This window comes from Anoplopoma fimbria, chromosome 4, assembly GCF_027596085.1.
Source record: "Anoplopoma fimbria isolate UVic2021 breed Golden Eagle Sablefish chromosome 4, Afim_UVic_2022, whole genome shotgun sequence".
Lineage (NCBI taxonomy): Eukaryota > Metazoa > Chordata > Actinopteri > Perciformes > Anoplopomatidae > Anoplopoma > Anoplopoma fimbria.
The window spans coordinates 24,350,541-24,363,346 of record NC_072452.1 but is presented as its reverse complement, the minus strand read 5'-3'; the positions used below and the strand labels follow the sequence as shown (position 1 = coordinate 24,363,346).

The 12,806-nt window shown below is 40.1% G+C and overlaps 1 protein-coding gene across 1 annotated transcript in view; it reads left to right on the top strand.

Moving 5' to 3' along the window:
* The window catches only part of elp1 (elongator acetyltransferase complex subunit 1), a 14,956-nt gene extending 2,254 nt beyond the window's left edge, over window positions 1-12,702 (top strand). The window contains exons 4-36 of the mRNA XM_054597048.1: window positions 103-184; window positions 751-831; window positions 956-1,041; window positions 1,122-1,312; window positions 1,489-1,612; window positions 1,731-1,824; window positions 2,135-2,365; window positions 2,451-2,621; window positions 2,907-2,985; window positions 3,097-3,252; window positions 3,390-3,496; window positions 3,969-4,072; window positions 4,176-4,229; window positions 4,332-4,437; window positions 4,636-4,751; window positions 4,907-4,980; window positions 5,864-5,942; window positions 6,071-6,150; window positions 6,252-6,389; window positions 6,587-6,672; window positions 7,007-7,155; window positions 7,824-7,947; window positions 8,213-8,310; window positions 8,829-9,030; window positions 9,169-9,230; window positions 9,320-9,382; window positions 9,472-9,532; window positions 9,655-9,768; window positions 10,148-10,247; window positions 10,344-10,471; window positions 11,308-11,459; window positions 11,707-11,785; window positions 12,027-12,702. Coding sequence (XP_054453023.1) covers window positions 103-184; window positions 751-831; window positions 956-1,041; window positions 1,122-1,312; window positions 1,489-1,612; window positions 1,731-1,824; window positions 2,135-2,365; window positions 2,451-2,621; window positions 2,907-2,985; window positions 3,097-3,252; window positions 3,390-3,496; window positions 3,969-4,072; window positions 4,176-4,229; window positions 4,332-4,437; window positions 4,636-4,751; window positions 4,907-4,980; window positions 5,864-5,942; window positions 6,071-6,150; window positions 6,252-6,389; window positions 6,587-6,672; window positions 7,007-7,155; window positions 7,824-7,947; window positions 8,213-8,310; window positions 8,829-9,030; window positions 9,169-9,230; window positions 9,320-9,382; window positions 9,472-9,532; window positions 9,655-9,768; window positions 10,148-10,247; window positions 10,344-10,471; window positions 11,308-11,459; window positions 11,707-11,785; window positions 12,027-12,094 — 3,639 coding nt within the window. The 3' untranslated portion in view covers window positions 12,095-12,702. The remainder of the gene's footprint in view (window positions 1-102; window positions 185-750; window positions 832-955; window positions 1,042-1,121; window positions 1,313-1,488; window positions 1,613-1,730; window positions 1,825-2,134; window positions 2,366-2,450; window positions 2,622-2,906; window positions 2,986-3,096; window positions 3,253-3,389; window positions 3,497-3,968; window positions 4,073-4,175; window positions 4,230-4,331; window positions 4,438-4,635; window positions 4,752-4,906; window positions 4,981-5,863; window positions 5,943-6,070; window positions 6,151-6,251; window positions 6,390-6,586; window positions 6,673-7,006; window positions 7,156-7,823; window positions 7,948-8,212; window positions 8,311-8,828; window positions 9,031-9,168; window positions 9,231-9,319; window positions 9,383-9,471; window positions 9,533-9,654; window positions 9,769-10,147; window positions 10,248-10,343; window positions 10,472-11,307; window positions 11,460-11,706; window positions 11,786-12,026) is intronic.
* The last annotated feature ends 104 nt before the right edge of the window (window positions 12,703-12,806 follow it).

Sequence of the window (12,806 nt, the reverse complement as noted above, 5' to 3'; positions counted from 1 at the left end):
AGAAGAGTTGGCTTTAGTGTTAAGGTTAGAGTTAGTTTATAATTTAAGGTAACATTATGTCAATGAGGATCCTCACAAAATGTGTGTGATCGTGTCCCACAGTTGGAGTGTGTTGGCAGTGTGGACAGCGGCCTGACCTCGATGAGTTGGAGTCCTGATGGAGAGCTTGTCGTTCTCACTACCGGTCAGTATGTTATATATATTTATAAAAACATCTAATTCACTGTTTTAAATCTTCAGTTTAATCCTTTTAATCGTCCGTCATAAAGCACTGACTCTTTTAGTGAATTTTCAAAACAGAGCACCCAATATTAAATCTATTCTTAAATGCCGGTTGTCTAAACTTTTTTAAAGTTGCTACCATTGAAGGTGGGGTGAGAAGATGGTCTTCATAGTTGGATGTGTTATTATAAAGCAGAGGCAGTCATTGGTACCTTGGAAGTTTTTTGTTTGGAAACCGTCAAAGATGAACAAAAGTTTCGTTTTTTTATGATAAAGATACTCTTTTGGTCTAGATACATATAAAACCTTAGTTACACATTGCATTACATTACATTACAGTCATTTAGCAGACGCTTTTATCCAAAGCGACTTACAATCAGTAGTATATTACATATCATTCACCCATTCACACACTGATGACAGGCTACCATGCAAGGTGCCACCATCAGACTCTAGTTACTTCATTCTTAGTTCAACATATTAAGCAGTGTTGCAAATGAATAAACTGCAAATAATTTGTTCTCACAGGTCAGGAAACAATCATCATGATGACCAAAGAGTTTGAGCCGATCACTGAGATTGGAATCCACCAGGACGACTTTGGTGAAGGTACGGTGGCTCAGGATGGACTCTGTTTAGACCTGTGGTTGCCAACCTGAGGGTCAGGACACACAGATGATCACAAGATGATTCATGGAATGTATAAATATGTAATATGTTGTGTGTTTTGCAGGGAAGTTCATCACGGTGGGTTGGGGAAAGAAGGAGACTCAGTTCCACGGCTCAGAGGGGAAACAGGCAGCACAGAGGAAGATCAAGGTCAGTGTTCAACCACAGACACGATTGAAAATGTTGTCTCGTATGAAAATGCTTTGCATGATGTAAACATGCACCAACAGGAGGTGCAGCCGGCTGAAGCCTGGGACGACCGCACGCCAAGGGTGACGTGGCGAGGTGATGGTCAGCTGTTTGCTGTCAGTGCCGTCTGTCTTCAGACCGGAGCCAGGAAGGTTCGGGTCTGGAACAGAGAGGGGGTCCTGCAGGCCACCAGCGAGCCCATCAACGGCCTGGAGCAGGCGCTCTGCTGGAAGTAAGTGTTTTCTTTTAGCTCATTAAATCATTTCTTTCCCCCACTAGATTTATCTCTTCCCCATATGGAGAACTGTATCAATGTGTGAAAGATTCTGCTGTATTTCCTGGATAAATAATAATTTATATTAATATTAGAGGTGATCGTTTCTGGTAAATCTTCTCCTGCTGTTTCAGACCCTCAGGCAGCCTGATAGCGAGCACTCAGCGACATCCCAACAAACACAGCGTGGTCTTCATGGAGAAGAACGGACTTCTGCACGGAGACTTCACCCTCCCATTCAGCAAAGACCAGGCCAAGGTACGTTCACCTAAACCTGACTCGCATACCATTTTTTATTAGTAACAAGTAACGAACATCAGTTAGTGATTTTTATCTTTCAAAACCATTATAAACACTTTGATTGTGTGCGTTTCAGGTGAAGGATTTGCTTTGGAACAGCGACTCCACGGTTTTAGCGGTGTGGTTGGAGGACTTGACTGCAGGAGAGGACGAACAAGTCAACACTTACAGTGAGTTCTACTAAAGTTGTTGACCTACCTCAGGCCAATCAGGGTCATTTAGAACATGTTGGACTACATCAGTGACACAAAATCACAAAAGGCCTCTTACACGTCGGACAGACTTGGATAGATTCGTGCCGATCCATCGTTCCTGCTCTGATGTCCACGTGAACTGCTTTAAAACTGAACATATTTTTTTAAATGTTTAAATCTAGCTTATCCTTGCTGTTTTCTCCAAATGTGACCCACCCATTAAATAATAAGTAAATGACTAAGTATATGAATAACCCCCCTGGATTTGCCCGTGCTCCCTCTGCAGTCCAGCTGTGGGTGGTGGGGAACTACCACTGGTATCTGAAGCAGAGCCTGGACTTCGGCAGAGACTCCCAGAAGGCTCCGGTCTGCGTCTGCTGGGACCCTGTGTGCCCCCTAAGGCTCCACGTGGTGACGCGCAGCTGGACCAGCGTCACCTACGACTGGGGCTGGACGACGGAGAGGAGCCCCGGGATGGACGCCACCGACAACGCCAACGTGGCCGTGATCGACGGAGGTGAGGGCTCAATGAGACGAGAGGACTTGGATGTGATGGACGTTTCCAACGTGATGTTAATATCTATCCAAACCCCCCCTCTCAGATAAAATCCTGCTGACAAACTTCAGGCAGTGTGTGGTTCCTCCTCCCATGTGTTCATTTGAGCTCCAGCTGAAATCACCGGTCAACCAGGTGACCTTCCTCTGCCAACCCCAGAGGACCAATCAGCTGGCAGCGTTGACTTCTGACGGACAGATCTCAGTCTACGTCCAAGGTGAGTTATAACTATATAAAGACAGCAATCATCAGAATGAATGTGAGTGAAATGAAGGGAAATCAGAGATATTGGCGATAAGAGGTGCCTGCAAAGAGCCCAAAGAATATTAAATAACAAAACCCATCCCAGTCACAGCGTGTTCGACCTGCTGCCATCCAGCTAACGCTACAGAAGTATCAGCTGTTGTACCACCAGACTTCAGAGCAGCCACATATAGTATAGTTTTGTTTTTTGGGTGCATTTTCTCATGTAATTGAATCTTGAATATTATTTAAATACTAGATTCAGGAGAACAAGTTGACAAAACATCAGATGGGTTCCGTATGCTGTCTCGTCCCCTGGTCCTCCAGAAAACCTTCAGGTAAACAACCTGTTTCCTGCAGCCGTCACACCGTCTTTACTTTGACTGATCAATCTGTGTCATGTTGACTTCAAACATTTGAACAACTTTCTAAAATCTACGTTCCTGCAGAGTGGATGTTCTGCAGGAGGAGCCTCTTGCTCTGCGGCAGCTAATGTGGCTGCAGGAGGAGCTGTTTGTGGGTGTGAGCTCCAGTCCGCTGCCAACCTCCTCCACCCTGCTGATGCTCCGCCCAGCTCAGGACGCCGACGACACACTCACCGTCAGGTCAGAGGGGATGAACTGGAAGCACTGGGGGTGGCAGCACATTTACCCCAATTGTTGTCCTAATTGAATCCATTAAAGTGAATAATTCCACTGCCATGATTTAAATCAGAACTGTTGGTGGTGTTCTTATGTTTCAGGTCAGAGATAGAAGTGGACGGTGTTGTGGTCAGCATGGTTCACTGCTCCCAGACTGGCACTGTGGCTCTACAGCTGGAGGATGGAAAGATCAAGAAGCTGCGCTGGGGTGAGTCACCATCACTCTTCTTCTGCCTCTGAATTACGTGTTATGCTCAGTGATACTTTGTGGAAAAGGTATGGATTCAAACTGCATTGATATTGTGCAGAGGGTCTGACGTTCAGCCTCATAAGTAGGAGGTACTTTTCTGGCTGAAGTTCTGCTGTGCCAGAAGAATACTTTGCCTCAAATTATATATATGAAAGGCATTAAAAAGATACCAAATGGTTTAGATTAATGTCAAGGTTTCAGATCTAAATGAAGATTAAACTATTCTTAAAGCTTTCTGTCATTAAATTAACAAATTGAAAAATCGCTCTTTGCTCTTTTTTCTTATTTGTGAGATGTTCTTCCATTTTTCCAGATCTATTTTCCTGCCATATATATATTGATGCTTACTTCCTGGTACCGACGAAGCCTTTAAAATGCATATCTTTACAGAAAATAAAAAACTACTTTTATTATTTTAATATCTGTGTAGATGGTCCTGAGCTGTCAGTGGATGATTGGCGTGACTCCAGCAGATGTCGCATCAACTTCCTTGCTCCCTGCGTTCAGACGGCTCTCTGCAGCATCAGTGGGGAGGTAGAGCCACAAACACTCAGACTAACATGGTTTAATATCAGTGAGCTCTTGTGAACAGGACTAAATGCATATGTTTCTCTTTGCTTTGCCTTCATGTCTTCAGGAATATCTACTCGGCCTGACGGACAGATCCCGCCTGTACGCTGGAGACACAGAGGTACGCTGTCAACTTTACTTTACCAGCTTTCTCTTTATGTTTTCTGTGAAAAAATGGCTAAAAGATGGGAAATGTGTTCATTGATCTCTGCTTCTCTCTCAGCTGGCCTCCAATATTTCCTCCTTCGCCGTTTGCAACGACTTCCTCCTCATCACCACACACTCCCACACCTGTCGCTGCCTCCAACTGACCACGCTCAGTGTCAAAGGTAGTGTTCATTTTGCTTGATACTTTTTTATTTTGGCTCTGGGCTGACGGCAGCCTTTTTTTTTTTTTTTTTATTTTTTTAAATTCAAGTTTTCACCACATTTTTTTCTTGTTGTTGCCTCTATAGGTAAAATGATCGTCTGTGCTGTGTTGGCACATTTTATGGTACAGCTGATTTGAATGACCTTTGACCCCGCAGGGCTGCAGGCGGCCTTGGCCTCAGATGGAGGTCAGAATGACGAGTCGCTGCGGCGGGTGGAGAGGGGATCCAGGATCGTCACTGTGGTGCCGCAAGACACCAGGGTGATTCTGCAGGTCAGTTTAACACACACACACACACACACACACACACACACACACACACACACACACACACACACATATATACACAAATACATACACACACATTTCACTGTTTCCTGTGTAAACAAAGCAGTGTTGCTGATTTATTTCGGTGTGTTTGTGGCCAGATGCCTCGTGGGAACCTGGAGACGGTGCACCATCGGGCGCTGGTGTTGGCTCAGCTCAGGAGGTGGTTGGACAGGTGAGTTTGGTATTTTACAAGATGTGTTGAGGGTCACATGACTTTTGAATCTTGTCTTAATCTCAGTGACTAACCATCCTCTCAGACCAACACTGATCTTTACTACACCAAACCCATCTGATATCTGATATGGTGTTTTTTTATGTTGCTCAATGTCTTTTTATTGGTTCGTAGGAGATGTGTAAAATGCAATAAATGTCATGTACAGTTGGGTAGACACAATAATCCCCCTAATGTGTTCCTGCACCAACAGAGTTCAAGGTACAGAGTTCCATCCCTATTATAGGATCACTGTACTGTTTAGCTTTACATAAAATCCAATTCAATGAGATGAAAATTTTACTGGGACACAAAAAAATAATAATTAAAGAAATATAATAAACAAAAAAAAGAAAACAATAAAGATAAATAATATATGAGCGCTAGGAAAAACATACAAAATGTTTTTGTTAAAAATACATATAAATAAACAATAAGATATATAAGCTGATTATATATAATATTGGATCAGTTATACAAACAATATCAGTGTCATCTTTTCTTTATTAGATAGTTGTCATATAATGCAGCTGAATATTTCTGAGCACAACTTCTTGTAGAACAGTGAATATTCTTCAGTATGAAATGATGCATATGGTCTAAGTTTTACGGTTCCATTTAAGCAGTATAACTGTCTGACTAAAAGAGATGCAAAAGCTTTTGTATTTGCTACAAGTTATGTATATATTTTTTTACTAAATCTGCCCTTTTAATTATTAAAAAATAATCTTTATTTATGCAAATGTCACAATTTGTTGCCTCATATTAAAGACAGTAAGCACAGAGTGAGCAAAGTGGTAAAATTGCATCATTCTTTATCTGTAATGTGTTTTTGTTTTTCCAGTTTGAGGTTCAGAGATTCCTTTGAGTGTATGAGGAAGCTGAGGATCAACCTGAACCTCATTTATGACCACAACCCAAAGGTACATACATTAATGTAACACGTAGTTTAGTTACTTCACATATTATTTTTGTCTAAAGCTGGCAGTTTATTAATATGTTAATTGTGCCTTCATGACTGGTCATGTTTCATCTCCATCACTTCTCGCAGGTCTTCCTGGAAAACATAGAGACCTTCATCACACAGCTCAACTCCATCAGCCACATCAACCTCTTCCTCACTGAGCTCAAGTAAGACTCTTAAGTGTTTTCTTTTTTTTTCACTTTCAGTTTAGGAAAAACAAGTATTTTACTCATATATTGTGCATGTATTTCCTTCCTTTGGTACCCAGGGAGGAGGACACAACCACCACCATGTACCCCCGCCCTGAGAACAGCTCGGTCCAGACCCAGCATGTTTCTGGGCAGAAGAAGGTGGATGTAGTTTGTGATGCTTTACGGAGCGCCATGGAGTCAATGGATCCTAACAAGTCAGTACATGTGTAATTTATTTAGAAACCTGTGCTTAAAATCTCAAAAACCTCAGACTTTGACTCATACATGCCCCCTTAAGTTTTGAGACTGGACTTTAGCTGGGTTCACAAGAATTAAAAACAGCTTTACACTCAGTTTAACAGGAGATAGAGCAGTAGTGGGATATAAACTGATCACGTTTTCATCCTTCCAGGTTCTTTCTGTCCGTACTGACGACTCACGTGAAGAAGACGGTTCCAGAGTTGGAGATCGCTCTGCAGAAAGTCCACGAGCTTCGAGGTGAGCACCTGCAGAAAACTCATAAACTGATACCATAAACTCTGTTTCACTTAAACTTATAAGAAAACAGTAGTGCAGCTGTTGTGTTATTCACAGATTCCTTAAAAAATGTAAATCAGCAAGTCATTAGTTGCTTGTTCATCTGTTCAAATGTAGTGTTTTTCTGTCCATCTTGAGACAAACAATTTTTGCAAAGTTTTTCAGAGATCCTTCAGAATGAAAAAAATTCTCAAAATGTCTGTTAATGGTAAGTCCCTTGATGGAGCTTTTCTCAGCACACACAGGAGCAGATGATTTTTGATTTCCTCATCGTGTGCTGTGTGTATTTGTCCAGTGAACCCTCCCGATGCTCCCGGTGCTGTGAGTGCTGAAGAGGCGTTGAAGTACCTCCTCTTCCTCGTCAACGTCAACGACCTGTACGAACACTCTCTGGGAACGTACGACTTTGATCTCGTGCTCATGGTGGCCGAGAAATCCCAGAAGGTAACAGACATCACACACAATCGGTTATGTTAATGAGGCTGTTAAGTAAAGCTCTCATTTCTATTCACCTAACTCCTGTGATTTCTATGACCTCTGCATCTTAAAGCAAGAAGAAGCTTTCATTTTCTCCTAATTAATATGCATATTTATGCACTAAAACTGAAAAAATGCATTTAAGCTGCCAAATATTGCACAGATTTATTCATTAATATGTTAACTTACAGCGCAAGATGCTCCAAAATTGAATAAGCTAATCATCTGTGACAGGAGAAAAAGCTCCTGTAATGTATTCTTTGATTATTTTTTTCCTATTTGCATTTTTACCGTTCTTTTTTTGTTGCTGTGTGAAATGTTTTTGTGGAAAACACAAGTCATGAAGTAAAAAGACAGAAAAAGTTTTATCGAGACAAATATATATTCATGTATTTTCATATAAATAAATATTCATATGAAACTATGAATACAACAAGGGGTAACTAGTTTCAATTACTAACAAACTGTGAATAGTTTACCTTTTTGATTATCACACATTTTAGATGGATTTCCAAAATTCAGCAGCCAAAGATGCAACACCATAATAACCCATAAATCATGTTTTTAACTCCTATAACTAAGATGTGATTATTTGTCATTAAGTATCAGTTATTTATTGTCTACAATCCCTGCAGGACCCCAAAGAGTACCTTCCCTTCTTAAACATGCTGAAGAGCCTGGAGACAAACTACCAGCGCTACACCATCGACAAACACCTGAAGCGCTACAGGAAGGCCCTCCATCACCTCAGCAAGTGTGGTCAGTCTGAATGCTTCTGTCAGATCTGTACCTTTTTACTGCTCCTCAGTTTTATCAGGAGAGATTGTGGCCTTGGGTCATGCAAATGTCCCTTTGATGACAACTTTGACAGTATGGATCCATCATGATTTATGAAAGAACTTGAGAAAGTCAGTATGGCAAGAAAACCGACAACCCAGGTGTTGATCTGAAGAAATAGCAGGCTGTGTTTTTTAGCTGAATGCATGTTTACTGTGACTTAGTCTGTGTTGTGCTTTGTGTTCAGGAGAGGAACATTTCCACGAAGCTTTGCAGTTTGTGAAGGAGCAGAAACTTTACAGTGAAGCTCTGCGACTGTATGCTTCAGACGGTGTTCACTACAAGGTACAAACACACACACACAGCTCAGTATATGTTTCACCCACAAGTTACTCAAACTGGCAGCCAGACTATTTCAGTGCTATATAAATTATCTTATCTATTATAATCAGTTTTGGCTTCACTAATGACGGGCAATTGTCATTATTTGGGGCATTTTTAATAATGTCATTGTCATGTCATTTTGGTCTTATTCCACTTGGATTTCTTTAATCATTTTTTATGCTTTTTCATGAATAACTTATTTCTAAGACACTTTTCAACTCATCTCTGGTAAAAGACAATTAAATAATAGTAAATAATAAGTATTAAAGTGGTGCTTTTGTGCGATTCTTTGTGAATAATCCTTAACATCATCAATCAGTTGAGAAAATGGTCTTTGTGTTAGTCAACTAAAAATATCTATAATCGAGGACAGCCATCATTTTTAATAGTATAATTATTTAATCATAATAATTCCAATCAAAGTACTTTTTTTGCATTAGCTGGTTAAAACACTTTCTGCTTTGACCTCCGACCTCTAGGCTCTGAGCTGCACTTACGCCGAGCACCTGATGGAGCAGCAGCAGGCGGAGCAGGCCGGCCTGCTGCTATGGCGATGCGGAGAGCCAGTCAGCGCCCTGCAGGCGTTCGCCAGCAGCTCCAGTTGGAGGAACGCCATCTGTGCGGCGCAGCAGATCCCACTACCGCCCGACCAGCTAGCGCTGCTGGCCAGGGACCTGGCAGGTAACCATGACGACAGGTAGACAGACTGAAAAGACAGTCAGTCAGACAGACAGGAAGCCAGTTAGCTGTTCAGACATGGTGCAGCTCTACCAGAACGACATTGCAGGTAAATCCTAAAAGTGTTTCCTTCCTTTACAGAGAAGCTGACTGAGCAGAGACGTTTCTCAGAAGCTGCTCTGCTGTTGGACCAATACGCCAAAGTAAGAAGCTCTGCAGCAGAAAAAAAATGTCTTCTAATGAAGTTAAAGTTGAAATATTAAAAATACAAATTCACTGTTTTTCCCAATAGGACTGTGAGGAGGCCATCTTGGCTCTGATCACTGGATCAGTCTGGGAGGAGGCGCTCCGATTGGTCAGTAATTAACCATTACCATTTACTTTTGTTGAATTAATTAATTTGTTTTTGACAAATGCTAGAGATATTTTCTTTGTCTGCTTCAGATTTACATGCACAACAGACAGGACATCACTGAAACCAACCTCAAGCCTGCTCTGTTGGAAGGTAAGGATCATTCAGAGTGGACTGTTCAGTGACCGCTAGTTCTTCTTCTCCTGTTTATTCCTAAACAGATCAGGAATGAAAAACATTTTGTAAAGTGATGACATCCTTTTGTCTTGTGTCAGCGTTCAGCACCCAGACTTCTTTCCTGGACGCCCAAGTAGCGACGTTCACACGACACAAAACCCGACTGGCTGTGGTTCGAGAGCAGAAGGAGAAGGCCAGACTGGACATGCTGGGTGAGAACACGTTAACAGGACATTCAGTATCTGAGCTGACATGTTTTTTTAATATGATTTTGAGTTCAGATTATTATTTTTTTCACACTTTCAAACATTCACCTCCTGTTGGCATAAAAAAAAGTTGTAAAAAGCTTCATTTCAGTAAGGAATAATTCCAATAGTGTCATTTTTTACGAGGTGAAAAAGGTCAAACTATTCATAAACATTTCTCAGACAAGATGTACAGAAGCATCTGTATGCTCAATATGTTTATATACACTCTGTGCAAGGTCAAAGGGGAAGGAATTAAGCAATTCATTAAGTAGAAAAGATATTCTACCATTAGAATAATATGTAAAACCTGAAATCACAGTATTCCTCTTGTCTTCTTCTTCAGATGAGGACGGTCCCGACTGCCCTGATGCTGAGCTTTACTCTGAAGCCAGCAGCGTGATGACCGGCTCCAAATACTCCCAGAGTAACTCCCGCATCTCCTCGTAAGACCAACAAAAAAAAACACTTAAAAATGATGATTATCCACATGGTAATTTGTGATAAATAATTACATTTTTGGTCACTGGTTTAATGTTCAGGAGATCATCAAAGAACCGGCGGAAAGCAGAGAGGAAGAAGTTGAGTCTGAAGGAAGGAAGCCCGATGGAGGACAGAGCGCTGATGTACGCTCTGGGTGAGATCCTCACCACGGTGGACAAGATGAGAGGTACCAACACCTGAAGGCCCTTTATCTTTAGATTCACTGTGTATGCTTGATTTGGCAGTCTTAAGTTAGATAAAGTCGTGTCTGCTTGATGAAAAATAAACACTAATCTGTCGTGTACAGTACAGAAATAGTAGTAAAACAGTAGAGGTCAGCCGGGGCTGATGGGAAATGTGGTCTTATTCTGGAGAAGCATTTAATTATACTATGTTATGTATTTTTTTGAATATTTGTTATGGCAAAACATTTTAATGAAACTTTAAATGGAGAATACTATACTGTCATGTTTTATGATATCTTTATGACATACTATGCTATAACTTTTTTGAAACATACTCACTTTTTAATTAATTTTAAACTACATACTGAACTGATTTAATGACACTTTTTATGGCTTACTATACTATGACATTAGTATGTCATGGTATACTATGACGTTTTATGACATTTTATTGAAGTATGCTATGATTTAAATTTGTTTTTGTCTTTTTTAGGCATACTATACTTTGATTTCGTGTGACATACTATACTGTGAAGATTTAAATGACGTATATGATGATATTTATGATTTTTATTTGTTTTATGTTTTAAGACATACTATACTATTACTTTTTATGGCATACTGTAGCATGTTTTTTTCACATCACACCTTTCATGGCATAATGTACTGTGACACTTAAATGAAAAACTACACTGTTATGATTTTATGATATTTTTAAGGCATACTATGACTTATTTTTAATTACTTTTTAATGACATATTATATTATGATATTTTCACTGCATACTGTTTAATCAGCATTTTCTTGACATGCAACGGTTTGATTCTCCTTCCTGCAGAGGAAGTTCACGGCCTGCTGAAAGCTCTGGTGCTGTTCCAGTTTGACAAACAGGCGGAGAAGCTGCAGCCGGCCTACGAGGAGGCTCTGCAGATGATGGAGGCAGCGGTTCCAGAGGTTTGGCCTGAGAGCCTGCAGAACAACCAAGCTCCGGTAAATATCATATGACATAATATCATATTTTGAATCTCTCTCACTTGATTAAATCTAATCTTACGTACGTTGCTGTGATTGGTTTAACATTGAGAGGTTTGTTTGGACGAGCAGTGACGAATGAGTCAAATCAGGATTCAACTTTTTTTCTATGAACTAATGAGGAATAAGAATGCAGTATTGTTCATATATGTTTTATACTTTTTGGTATTTTTGTTTTAACTTTGCTCTCATTTGTGTGTTTCAGCTCACCGGGCCAAACTCGACTGCAAACAGCATCATGGCTTCTTTCCAGCAGCAGCAGAGACCTGCAGCCTCTCAACCAGGTCAGCAGGATTCATAGTGTTACAAGTGTAAACAGTCATCTCTTTATCTTGCAGGTCACTGTGTTTGCACAACTTCATTTAATCTTTTTTTGATGCATATCTTATCTGTGCAATATGTGTGCACACGTTCTGGTAAAGACTAGAAGGGATCTATGATAAATACCTTTAACATCATTTCTCTGTTTTCAGTAATTCTTCTGTTTTGAACATTGTGTCTCATTGTATTTTTTTCTTTTTGTAGCTGCTGAGGTCCTGATGCCACCAAAGATGAGAAACGGTGTCAAGTGGAAGCTCGCTGTTCTAATGTAAACTAGTTTTTGTTTTTATTTGTTTTTTTAAAACTGTAAAATCAAATGTTTATTATGTAATAAAATTAAGTTTCAGTTAATGTTTCCTATCCAAACGTGTTTATTCTCTAGAGTTCAGAAATGTAACGCCATGATATCATAATCCAGGTATTTCCACAATAGTTTGATTGAAAATGTTTTAATTATCAGAGTGAACAGGTTTATGTAACAAAATCAACCTTCATTCTGCACCATCATTCAATATAGGTAATATAACAATGACACATTTATGGTTTTTTGTGGCTCTGCATCCTGCACAGTGGATTTTAATTGTAACCATGGGAACTGACGAATTTGAGGGAATTTGCAATAAATTCTTGAAACAGTCATTTTGCTGCTGTCTTTAAGATGTGAATGTTTTCCTTCCCATACTGGATGTTGAAATCTTGAAAGCTGAAAATCAACACTAACTCTTTTATAGTCATTCATAATTTTTAAATCCAATGAGGCAACACAACACTGTTATGTAAATGTGGCAATGAACTGGCTGTACCTTAAATAAGGTGCTGGAAGTATCAAAAAAGAACAAACTGGTAGAAAGAAACAAACAAATCACACCCCACCTGTTTATATTTTCAATGATATACTGTACTATAACTACTTTCGGACAGTTTTTCATTGTATCCTTTACTATTACATTTTTTCCTAACACTTCTATGATGTTTTATGACATT